The sequence below is a fragment of the Toxotes jaculatrix genome, chromosome 23, assembly GCF_017976425.1.
Source record: "Toxotes jaculatrix isolate fToxJac2 chromosome 23, fToxJac2.pri, whole genome shotgun sequence".
NCBI lineage: Eukaryota > Metazoa > Chordata > Actinopteri > Toxotidae > Toxotes > Toxotes jaculatrix.
In genome coordinates, this window is record NC_054416.1 from 5,837,430 (window position 1) to 5,850,901 (window position 13,472).

The 13,472-nt window shown below is 40.3% G+C and overlaps 1 protein-coding gene across 4 annotated transcripts in view; it reads right to left on the reverse strand.

Annotated features, from left to right (window-relative positions):
* The window catches only part of arap2 (ArfGAP with RhoGAP domain, ankyrin repeat and PH domain 2), a 98,877-nt gene that overhangs the window by 27,287 nt on the left and 58,118 nt on the right, over positions 1-13,472 (reverse strand). For all 4 annotated transcript variants that reach the window (XM_041031032.1, XM_041031031.1, XM_041031030.1 and 1 more), the window contains exons 15-16: positions 11,140-11,265; positions 2,930-3,074 (exon numbers count right to left, since the gene is read on the reverse strand). In XM_041031032.1, coding sequence (XP_040886966.1) covers positions 2,930-3,074; positions 11,140-11,265 — 271 coding nt within the window. The remainder of the gene's footprint in view (positions 1-2,929; positions 3,075-11,139; positions 11,266-13,472) is intronic.

A 13,472-nucleotide genomic window follows, 5' to 3' on the forward strand; every position in this document is an offset into this window, starting at 1 on the left:
GATGGAGTAGCGAAAGGGCAAACGGTATAATAAAAAAAAAGACGTTTCCTGTTTTCTTGCTTATTTTATCCAACTTTACACTCCTGAACTCCCCTTTAATAAGTTTATATGCACACAACAAACCAGGTTATTAGGAGAAGTCAAGTAAGGCAGATCCTGGTTACTGCAAAACCTGCATTAGCTTGCAGCTGGCAGTAGACAATGTTTGACACAGGTGTGATGGTGTTAAACTTCAAATAAAGGATTTAATAGCCTCCTGCATTCACAACCTACAGTCACAACAATCACATCTTTAGTTTATAGGTGTGTAGTGTCTCTGGAAAAAAAATTTATAACTTACGTTACTGTCAACACAAGGCAAGAGAGAATACTTAAGATTTTTGTAAATGAAATGTAAGACTTTTTTTTAAGAAACATTGCAAATAGAAACTATTAGAAACCTGGTTAATTTTATGACAGTTAAGAAATCATGAATAGAAGAAGCTATCAGTAACCACACACTGTGTGTTACATGACATCCTCACCAGTCATCTGATCACAGCCAAAGTGACACTAAGAGAAGTAGCGCAGGTGGCAAAACGTACATTGTGATTGCCTTGGTATTTGTGTTTTTTTGTTAGAAGCAAAGAAAACCTGTAACTGTGTTTTTTTTATAGATGAAAATACTTTCTTACTGCAGTTCTTGAAATCTGTAATTTTATTTGTGCAACATTCTATTGCCTGGTATTTCTTTCACATTTGTGGAGCTATTGAAAAAAAAAAAAGCAGTAGTCATTTGCAACCAAACAAAATCAGTCTTTCCCATGTACTCTCTGTAATTCACACCAACATTGCTGACATGGGCAAAACACAGCAGCAGTGGATTTGATATTGGCTGAGAGAAAGGGAAAGAGGTTAACTACTGCAGACAAGATAGAAGAAAAAAGTTTAATTTCCAATTTAAGTACCGAAGCTTGTGTTCTTATTTAGGTGTGCTAGAAAAGTATTTTTATTGTTGAATAAAATTTGACAGTATTCCTAGCGGAGGAGTCTGCTGCACAATATTCACCTGTGGTTTCAACATGCACAGAGCTGCCTACAGTTTTTCTGTAACCTTTAATTTTCTCCTTAAAGTTTTTGTGTGCTCTGAGAAAGTCTTAATTCCCCAGCCTTAATATATATATATATAAGTAGCTGAAAGGTTTGTTTCTAAGGTTTTTTTAGTTGAATTTGAAGGTCAGAATTGACTTCGAAATATTCTTGTCGAAACAGGCAGATGAGTCAAAAAAAGTCCCTAAAAAACCTCAACTTATCACCTGCCAACATCCTGCCTTCGCATTAATTCCTTAGGAGAGGGTTTGTAATATTCATACAACTTTAGCAGACGTATGTGTCGGGGCCGCAGTATAATTCACGTTGTCCTCTGCCACGGTGAAATTACCCAAATGCTGTGTTTAATGGAAACGACACCTACGGCCTCCTGTAGAGCGGCGATAGGCTGCTGGTGGGAGTGTGTCATCTGCATACGTTAATATTCATGAGAAGCAGACAGTCAAAAGGTGAGGCGTCCCCGCTCTCTTGGCGCGCAGGCATGCTGGGAACGCTAGAAGTTGCAGGAGTGAGAGGGAGTGAGGCAGAGTTTAATCTAGTGAAACGCACAGGCATTATGAGTGCGACAGAGAAATAATAGCCTTTCAGGGGGGTGACGCCGTGACCTGTAACTGGGATGTATGCGCTAAGCTAAAAATGGCACATGTCACTGCTGGTTTGTAGAGACAGAGCACACAGAGTATTATCACTGTAACCTGTCACGGCTGTGTGTGTGTGTGTGTGTCTCCACATCATTAGTAAGGTCATAGTTTTAGCTGGCCAGATGTGTGTCTAATAGCTGTATGAATAACATTTACAAATAAAAGCATTGTTCCCTCTTCATAACATCTGCTGCTGTCATTAAGGACCTGGCTTATGCTTTAATCATAAACTGTTATCAGACTCCTCGCTAAGAAACTGGAGAGCACACACATGAACACACACACAATGCGATCCAGTGGGAGTGGGGAGAGGGTGAACAGGAGAGGATCGAGACATCTGCTTCATCTTTGTGTGTTTGTAACACTTCCAGGAGAAATAAAGAAAAGTTTGTCGTCAGAGAAACTTTTTAACTGAATCATAATCTGAGGGAAGAGTGAGGGAAGCGATATAGGAGGTGGCACGGTATGGTGAAAGGAGGGAGGGCAGTTAAAGACGCATCGTTCGCCTGCATCTCCGCCTAAGTAAACAGGAAATATAGCTCTCATAAAGCCTTGATAGGTTCTGTTAAATTGAATAATGGTCAAGTTCAGATTATGCTAATGAGACATATGACAGGGAAGAAAAACAAGGCAGAAGCCTGAGTTTACATGTGTGTTTGTGTCCTTACACCAGATTGAAGCTCTGTAATATATGAATTACATGTGAGGCACATTGTAATTTTTACCAAATAAAAGAAAATCCATCATTTAAAAGTTATTTTTTTTTCATTTTTTGTGTGTGTACAACATGTGTGTCCTTAAAGCAGGTTTAGCAATCACATATAAATTATGATTTAGTGGAGGGGAAGCAATTCAAATGAGTGTATGCGTGTGGGTGTGTGTGTGTGAGAGAAAACTTCAATGCTGAGTGTATATGAGTGCCCTATAACTTGGCTGAACGGCTGTAAAGTGTGATTTATTTGTAAATTACCACTTAGTGCACTGGATTTGGATTAATATTAAACGTACATTAAATAATAATACATTTAAAAACATTAAATTGAAATAAAATACCTACAATGCTACAAAAAGCAAAAGCTACAAACTTTTTCTCATCTTGCCTCAAAAGTTTACAGTACATTTGGGAGAAACAAGGTTTTCACCAGACAGCAGTAACGTGTACATAGTGTAGTAGTGTGTTCATATGTGTTTGCTCATACCCAGCTCCAGTCACTGTCTCTGTGTTGTTGACAGCCAGACTAACCACCCCATTGACGTCCACCCTGCCGATGGCCGATGGGCTTCGCTCGCTCTCGTAGTAACTCAGGAAGCCACCTTCCAAGGTACACCAACGACGTGCCATGTCTGAAACACACATGTAATTACCCATGTGTTAAGAATATACAAAGACAAAGTAAAACGATGAAGCATACAATTGCATCCACCCCTGTCATGCAGGCTGTTTCATACAAGAGTCATGGTTGTTTGAAGTTGTCTGAGGAAAGTCTCTACATAATATTTAACATGTTAATTAATATGTTTAAGAATTGCTGGTGCATTATCTCTGGACAGAGACAGGTTTGGACACAGCCAGGCCAGGTCCTCCTGTTTCCATTTTTTTATGCTAAGCTCACTGGCTTCTAGCTCTGGCTCCACAGATGTGAGATCTGTTGCAACACCAAAAACCCACAGTGTACTGAAATTAGGAAACGTGTTTTATTGCTTATGAATCTAATTATTCATTTTTAAGAGGAGTAGTATATTCCCTCTCTCAAAGTTATACAGCCCCACTTTAAGTGCCATGAAGTTAATGCACCGGGATAGACAGTCTCCTGTAAAATGTGCCATTTTGTGAATACATTTTGCAACTTGATCTGATGCTAAATGCTAACTCTTTTCCTTATGCACTTAGAACCCTCCAATGTGTGGCGTCGCTACTGGATTACTACTGTAGAGCCATACATTTGCATACTGATAAAACTGAACAAATTGGCCATTGTTTGTGGAGTCAGAAAGAGAAATTAATTAAAGCCTGCAATGTTAGTGATTGGTCTGTGAACAATTAGCACCACTCCAACCCCATTTAACATAGCTAATGATTCTCTACAAGCTTAAACAGCACGACCAAGAAATCGGTTAAAAGTTCGGAGATAAGACACAACATTCAGCTTTCACACACGGATGGATGTATGGAGATGAGGCAGTGTCAGAGGCCTCCACTCTTCTTCTTCTTAAGGGTGCAGTTGACTCAAAAACCAAGTTGTTTTTTATGTCAAAAGTCAACCCAGCTAGATGATTACACCACCTGAAGGCCAGGATTTCAAGCCAAAATCCTAAAGAAAAAACGCAAACTTCATTTTCAGTTTTTTTTTCAAGTTTTGGCACAGTCCAAACAAAAATCTACATTTATCTGCTGAAAATCAGAAGATTTGGTTTATGTCCACATTGTGTTGTGATTGCAATCAGATGACCACACCACATCCTTTGGAGTATTAGAGAACAACTGAGTCAAGCAAACTGTATGGGAGAATAGAATTAAAAGAGTTAAGAGACTCCAAGTACTGAGCAGATTTCAATCAACAAACATGATCTCAGTGGAAAAGCTGGAAAACACACAACATTGTCTTTCATGACTGTCTGACTGTGCGATTTACATAGCCAATGAGCATGAAGTTCATGAAAACATACCTAATTTTGGATTTTCAAAGTCACCGTGCCATCTGCTTTTTTGTTCCGCAACACACACACACACACAAACAGCCCCCCACCATCCGCTCCCACCCCCTGTCGCTTGCGACTCCAAAGTTTCCACTGTATTCATCTCATGAATATGCTAATTGTGCATTCCTCTGCCAACTGTGTGATGTTTCTGAAGGAACAGATATAGTTCCAATAAAAAAGGAAGTGTCTACAACTGGCTCTTAAAAGAAAAAAAGATGTGATAAGTATAGGAAAGGAGGATGTCAGATTCGCTCTATTCACCCTTGTGCTGCCTCTCTGTATGGCTCTCTCTGACTTTGTCTTTCCTGTCTTGACAAAAAAAAAACCCAAAACAAAATAAAAACAAAAAAAAACAATTTGGACATAATTCTGCAAACAGCTTTAAAACTGCAAAATGACTAATGTGTAGTTGCTTACTGTGGCATTTAAAAAATAATGCTCTTTTGACCCCACATCTAAGAAAAGAATTATTCCAGCAGCTGAAGAATCATCATCTCTATCTGAGACCAACCGTGCAGCTCTGTACGTGTGTGTGTGTGTGTGTTCATGTGTGGGAGAGGGAGAGAGAAACTGTCTCTGGTATTTAAAGTCATTACCAATCCAATCTATCTGACAGGACCGCAGTGTTGTCTAGGTGACAGAAAAGATCGTAATGAACTTCACTTCCGTTGCAAATGTGTCTCTGGATTGCTGAGGTTTTGCAGAAAATGTCATGTCCATCATTTCCCACCGGAGGATGGTTAAGTCCTTGTTTTGTGCCATATTATCCAGTAATTTTGCCTTGCTTCCCTATGTTCGACCTCTAATAGGGTAATAACTGAACAGTTTCATTTGCACAGTCTGAAACCCCCACACAATCATCTTCTTAAGAGGCACACTTGATTTCCTAACTGAAGTCAATTGCTATCATAAGCTCAGAGAAAGCTGTAATGTCATTGATTATCTAGACGTTTTGCTTTGTAATGGTTCCTGTGGTTGCAGAGGTTATTAGGGGGTTTAGCTTATGTATGATCTGATGTAATGGCAAGTACAAACAGGTATTGTCTGGAGCAATGGATTCCAACCAGGGGCTGCGAGATAAACAAGACAGAAGCAGAAAAAAACATCTCACATAGTACAGTCTTTGCTTTTTTAAGCCTTTTGCCTTGTTTTTAAGAGACACTGCTCCAGACTGGAATACCCCAACAGCTATCAGATGGATTGCTAGGCAGTTTTACACAGATATTCATGGCCCCCAGAGGATAAAGCCAACTGACTTTGGTGCTCCCCTGACTCTTCCTCTGGCACCACCATGAGGTTATGTGAAATGTCTCAACAATTACTGTAACTATTGCTATTACATGATGAATCTTAATGACTTTGGACTGTTGAAAACAAGGACTCTGGGGATGTCATTTTGGGCTTTAGAAAACTGCTAAGTACTTTTTTTTTTTGCAATTTTATTTTAGGAAGAAAAAGTTAGTTGCAGATGGTCTTATTACTCTTGTTATTCACAGTCATGTTTTCTGGATACTGGATATTTTCACATCTTTAGGCTTTTTAAAATGAAAAAAGGAAAAAAAAAACATTTTCTGGTTGACAAGGGGTCCCAGTGTAGTTTTTTTAATATTATAGTTTTAAGAGTTCTTGAGTCATGAAGGTTAGGAACCACTAGTACAGAGGAGGTTTTTATATGAATTTTTATGAACTACTGAATAATTTTATCTATTCTTCTGACTGAAAAGAAAATCTAAAAAAATATTATATATATCTGTTTAAAACTAGGAGGGGGGGGGAATTCAATCTTTGGTTGAAGTCGTCACAAGCAATCGACATACATAACCAAAGATGAGGGGTCTCAGGAGACATTGCTTCATTTTGAAGGGTCACAAGTCAAAACCATTGGGAACTGCTGGTCAAGGGCATGTAAGGTCTCAAAGGACATAAACCTTGAAATATGTATATGAGGGAACTTGTATGTCCTAATACATCAGAAATATTAATAGATCTCATTTTGATGTCAGGATACGTGGCATCAAGATCCAGTCTCCTTGAACAAACAGCACATGACAAAATCTTTCATCTACACTGTGGAAAGGCGGAAAAATGTTTTTAATTTGCTCTCCATTCCAAGGACAAAGACACTACAAATCCCACTGTGAATCCAGGAAGCAAATTGCTGCGGGATCCTGGGTCCAGACAGCGTGGACACGAGAATGGGCTCACTGCACGGCCAACCAGTTTTTGAGAAATTATCCTAATAATGGCCAAGACGCTCACAGATACAGGTGCCCACATAAGGCCTTAACGTGCCTTGGAAACAGAGGATTGGGAAAGGAGAGGGAATTAAACAGGGGTCAAAAGGTGTACAAATGTTTGACAAATGTAATTTCAGATACAGTTATCTCCTTTGGGTTTTGAATTGAGAATGAATATGAGGGATTTGGTAGGTTAAGACAGAAGAAGCTATGATGGAATTAGACGGTTCATGGAGGCCTGAAAGTAAAAGAAAATCTCAAAACTGGCAAAAAGTTGTACCAATATGACCACAGATATAACCAGTATCAGTGGCGTGGGTGCCATTCCAGTACCAGAATGACTACAGTGTAAATGTGGAATAGCTGCAATGAGTTTTACTCAGATGAATGTAACTATTAACCAGTTATGTTGGAATCCGTGGCACAAGCTGCTTCCTAACACAGCGGTGAATGCCTTTGGATCCCTGCAAGATATTCCACCAGGAAATTGGCTTTATCAAAAACCTGCGCATCACCGATTCGCAAGCATCCTTCTTCCTTCTTTGTTTGTGGTTCAACATTTCCTTAGTGGGTGGGATACCACTAGCTTCTACACAAGCACCAGCACAATGGGGGGAACAATAGTGCTTGATTTACAATCAAGCAGCTGCGTCCATTGCCAGCTGTTTCCCACACACAGCAACGGCCCCGTGGCCCAGCCGTTCTCCACGGGAGTCCGCAACCAGCCGCCAGAGACAACGTTAGCGGAAGCCAACCGTGGTACATGCCTCCACCAGCTAAATTGGGCCAATTAGCTTGTATGCCAAGAGTGCTCCCTGCATAGCATTTTCCAAAGGAAAAAAAGGCCTCAGAATCTACAATGTGGAATCTCTCTCTCTCTTTTTCTGCTTTTTTTCCTCACCTCCTCTCTCACTTCAGAAATTTTACAATGCGCTAAATGCTCCAATGTGAGATGAGCAGGTTTATTAGACTAATCAAGTCATCAATGAGGCAATTAAACTTTTATCAACTGAATAGACAAAGTTATAGAAACATATTTACTTGAAAGTTTTTTTTAACTCTGATTGTGTCTCAAGCTTTATTTTTAGCTGCACTCCTCCAGATTTACCCAATGTCCCCCTAAACTCTTTATCGACATGGCACAGACACCCATTTTAGTATGCATCGAAACAGCAGTCTGTGCCCCTTTCCACTGAATCACCCTCTTCCCTCGCTCACTCTCCCACCTCTCCCCCTTCCCGCCAATCTTCTGCCTATCTCGCCATCAGACTAAAATATCTGTGATGAAGACATCTGCTGGACAGCTTGTCAGGGGGGCTGGAAATGGAAATCGAGAAACTGAAGGAATCTGAACGATCTGTCTGTGCCAGAATTACAGCCCACTTCATTACAGGGAGGAATGGACAGATATGGCATATGATAAAGAAAAAAAAACACGATCTGCCATGTATTTCTGGATTGAGCAACAGCACTTTAGCAAATGCATTTAGACAAGCAAAGGCACGGTAATATGAACAAAGACACATTAGGTTCAAACAAGTTGTTTAAATAGGCTTTGTGTACTTCTCATAAAATATAAACCAGAATAACATAAATGTCACTACTTAGGAATTCCTATCATTTAACATTCTTTGACAACTAATTTTCAATATAAACCATAAAGAAGATTTGGTTTATTATCAAAAACTTGACTCCAGCTTTGTAGCTGCAAGTAATTGAATTGTTCCTGTGGGCTCAGATTTGTGTCCTCAATAAAACTGTTAACATAATTCTACTTCCTTTTCTCTCCCTCCTCTCTAGACGACCCCTCCTCCATCTTCTCTCTCTGGCAGCTGTAAGTTACTGTTGCAGGCAAAAAAAAAAAAAAAACAGCACCGCTGATGAGGAAAAGACAAAACTAATCAGAAATTAGGGGTGCCATTTCCCTGCTGCCACTCACCATTTCAGACAGTAACTGCCTACTGTCTCTCTTTCCCTCCCAAGTCTCTCGCAAGCACACACAAACACACAAAGCAAGTACACACTCTTTAATGTGAGTGTAGTATGAGTCACTCCTCTGCCCGTTTGTTGTTGGGGGGGGGGGGGGGGGGGGGGTGACTTCATTAACGCTGGAATCAACTGTGTAAACCGGATGTAGAGCAGAGCTGAACAGAACAGCAAATAAAGTGGAGAATAAACCAGTTCAACCTTGATTTAAGCACAAATAAAATGAGGAATATTGTTTTTCTAAGCCTAATCTAAATTCCCAGCTGTATCTACACTGAGCACAGTGTTGCTAAATGCTAAGCAGCACAGAATTTTCTTTCATTATGGTGGACCAGAACAGTGATACCCCATGCCACCTCTGTCACGGCCATTACCAAAATTGCTTGCCAAATTAATTTATGTCATACTCTGAATTTAGTTCCCATCAGTTGAAGTACAAAAGCCTATTGGAATTGTCTCCAGACACTAAAAAAAAAAAAACGGAGAAGTTTAAGACGCTGTGGCAGAGTGCTTTTATTAAGCCCTGAGCACAACCTATGAATTATTAAGAACTTGGGTGTATCTATAGACCATCAAACCATTAGCCTGGGAGCGAAAGGCATCCTGGAGTACATTCAAAAATACCTCATCCCTCCATGCTCACAAAGTCCTGACAGCGCTTCTTCGTGATTGAAGAAGTTGGAACGCATTGAGTTTTAAACCCAACCCCTCTGAATTTTTCAACAGCTGCAGCTGCAGTTAAAGCGCCATTAAAGCACAAAAGCCGCACTCGTACGGCTCTCCATAATAGATGAAATAACAAGGTATTTATCAGCCGAAATATTACGAGCACTTATCTGAGGGGGAGACAACTTTGGAATGGTGTAGTATCTGTAAGTGGTACAAAATGTACAATGGTGCCTAAAATGGACCCAGACAAAATGGACACCTGTGGTGTTTCTCCGTCTGGAGCACAAACTCACTGTGCTGTAGGTGGAACAACAAACCATGCATTGCCTTAGTTATTGGCTTTTATAAGAACAGGAGTGCTACTCTTTTTCTGTGATTACTGTAACTTGAGGAGTCACACATGAAAGAAAAAATGCTTTATGCAACTTTCAACTTCAGTATGCCACAATTTTTTTTTTGGGAAATTAATGACATCATATAGTCAGGATAAAAACAGGATAAAGTTTCCAAAGGTGCCGTCAAAACTTCATTGGGTGATAAAACTGTCTTTGATAATTAATTTTATTAGGACATGGGTCTCCTTTTTCTAGTTCTGGTCATTGACCACAGTAGTAAAAATAACACTGTGCTCACCGAGTTAATTGCTGGAATTGATGAACATGGTAACACTGTAAGAAACACAAACCAGTTTACAGGTTTTGAGGAAACCCACACGAGGCAAGTTCACTTTCAGGTTTACCAGCATATGAAATGACACCATCACACTTCGCTGTAGTGAGGTCCCCATGTTCCCAGACCTCAGCACTTTCTTCAGTGAGCACAGCATTACCATAACCAGTAGAAATGATGACATAAAACTATGAAATTAAGACCCAAGTTGAAATATATTGGAATTCTCCTTTAACGAATTAAATGAAAATTAATTACATTTGTCCAGATGATGAGAATTTTAACAGACACTCGTGTAAAATTTCCCCCATCTCCTTTAAGGGGCAATTTCCTGGACCTCAGCCCTGTTCATTAGCCAACATGTACAACCACCAGTCTGAGCAGAGCATGTGTGTGGGGAGATGGAAATGGAGATGGATGTCTTGCCCAAGATGTAGGTAGATTCAGCTCATTCGAGTGGCAGGTAGCTACAAGCTGTCACCCCCACACGCACACCTTCTTTTCCCCCGTTCCTTCTCCACCCTCCCCCCACCCCGTCCTCCATCCCACTCCTCCACCTTCCCAATAACCCCATCTCCCAGGGGAAGCATCCAAAGCCAGCTCCTTCTCCTAATTACCCATGGGCCCCTGAAACGCTCCAGCTGTTTGGAGAAGTGGGACCATTGCAGAGCAGGAGGTGCAGCAGCAGTTGAGGAGTTTGGGTGTGAAATGGAGCCTGATTAAAAGTTTTAAAATGCCTTGGAAGACAAAGGGGGGAGAATTCAGAAGTTTTGGAGGTAGATTTAGAGAGGACTTGTACCATAATTCTATTATTTATTTTTATTTTTTAACTTGGCCCTAATTTATCCTGCGCTTCCGTAGCTCACTCACTGCTGGGTCATCTATGAACATGCTTCTGTCTGACAAGTATTCCCAGAGGACAGATGCAGAACGCATTTGAAAGACAGATTCATTGATCGTTTTGACTGGACTGTTTGGTGTACGGATTAAACGATTGGCAGTTTGACAACTGACAAACTGACACTGATTGATCGATCAGCGCTTAACTGGAGTAGACCTCTGACAAACATGCAGTTTAAATTGCTTACAAACGGATTGATGGATTGATTGGCCTTGCTGGGGGTTTGCAAAATGGCATTTACACTCACCATCTTTTCTGCGGCGGTCCAACGTTGACTTGGCAGAGCCAGACGAGATGTAGAGGAAGCCATCCATGAAGAAGGAAGCATCAGACAGGGAGGGATTCTCCAACCACGGCTCAAGTCTGGGGAAATCTACAAGGGGGGTAGAGACACAGCAGATGAGCAAGGAAATGGTTTCCCCCAAAGTAATGCAATGGTGGCAGTGCATCACTCTGATCCTTCACTTGCACTTGTGTGTAACCATTTCACCTTCACCTGCATACTAGTACCATTAAATACCATTTTTAAAGTTCCAACCTTGCTGGACACAGAGTTATGCCTCTATTACTGCAACAGCTGCATATATTATCTAGATATTATCTGTCAGGTTGTCCAGCCTCCACCACACGCCAATCATCGCTCATATCCTATACATTAAAAACCAGAATTGGATTTGGAATGTGGGAATGTTTCCAGATTAAGATAGCGCTAATCCCAGATGTGGTTCTATCTTTGTGATTTAAAATCCCTGACTACGGAGATCGTCCTTCAACCAGAAAACATGGATTCATGGCCCAGTGTTGGCGTGCTGCTACACTGTTGAAGTGTCCCTAATCAAGACACTGAATCCCCACAAGCATCACGATTGCTGTTCTTCAACCTGGACTCTGACCTCCACGTGGAGAGTATTTTTCCTCTGCACATGGATAATACTGTGCTTCAATAAAGAAGCGCAGTATTATCCATTTTTTTCCATAAGCAGCATAAAATACGATTATACCAACTGCTGTTTATTTAGACAGGACTTTGTCGCATGGTCATTCTCTTGCAATGTCAAAGATAAGATGCTGTGAGAGCATTTCAATGCACCAACCTTCATGTACGGTATCTGTTAAAAATGAGCTTTACACTCTGTCCTCTCTTCATCTTTGTCCATTTAAATTAGAAGCTTTCCTCGCTCATTTCCCCCCTTTTTCTTCTAAACTCCCTCTACTCATCCTTTCTTGCTAACTATAAGAGCTCCCCACATTCAACCTTATCGGTCTCAAATTCAATTAGCCTCAATTCTGGGGTTCAATTTTCTGCCAGAGCCTTGGCAATATCTTAGAGATTTTATCTCCACTACCTCCAGCTCTCTCATCAAGCAAGGTAAAATAACTTTAATTGAAACCACTTTTAATTGAAGCGACATTTCCACCCTTTACTGACACCACCGACGCCTCATCTCAAGGCCACATATCATTCCACAGAGTGAAAAACAATCAGTTAATTTAATAAGACAGCTTATTCTGAATATGTGTATGTTCTTTGTATGGATTCATTGTGTCAAACTAATTAATTGTGTTCATACGCACATTAATAATCTTTGAATTACAATGAAACATTACAAACATTAATATTTTATTCTAAAGAAATTAAAGTGAAGAGATTGTACTATTTCACATGTAAGCACCTAAATGAAATGTTTTTTTGAAGCTTTAGCTTGATGATGATGACATGAAAGTGAAGCCCATTATGGACATACTTTAAAGCATCTCTTTGTCTCTATACATTCAAATACTTGACAGAAAACACCACCATGAAGGTAAAGATGGGAAATGTGACAATATATACAGTGAACTGATGTAAACTGTCAGCCATAAGAGATTTTGCCATACACTTTGTACAGATGATACAGACAATAATATATTTATTTTGGCATAAAACCACACTGGAGAGTGATTGCATTGTCTTGTTGTGATGCTGCATCTAATTTGTTTTCAGGTCTCTCTTGTAAAATAGATTTTGATCTCAATGAGACTGCTTGATTAAATAACTAAATGAAAATGGATCACCAACACTGTTGTTATAAATGAAGACTGTAAGGGATGACAAAATGAAAAAAACACCTAACACAAGTACTGTCATCCACGGTCCATTAGCAGCCTTGTTAGTAGCACGTAGCAATAAAGTCAACAACAACAACAACAACATCACGTCTGGCATGATACAGGCATTTTTATGCACTGTAGCCATTTCTAACAAGTGCAACATATTTTTGATGTGAGGCCAAGGATGCAGAGCCAATCAGGAACAAGGTGACATAAAGCCTGGGCGGCATTAGGCAGCAACATTTGTAATCGAGCTTTGAATCTAACATGGAGAATGTGTCTGCCAATAGCAGCATCATAAATACATGGAATCTGACGCAGAATTTAATCAGCAAACTGCAGGGAGGCGAGTCTGACGCACACACACACACACACAACTGCTCAACCACTCAGGTTGAGAGAATGTAAATAAGCCAGTGGCTTGATGGTGTATCAGTTGTAACAAGGCTCTCTCTGTGAGCCTTGTTACAACAGTCCCTCTGGGCCCCT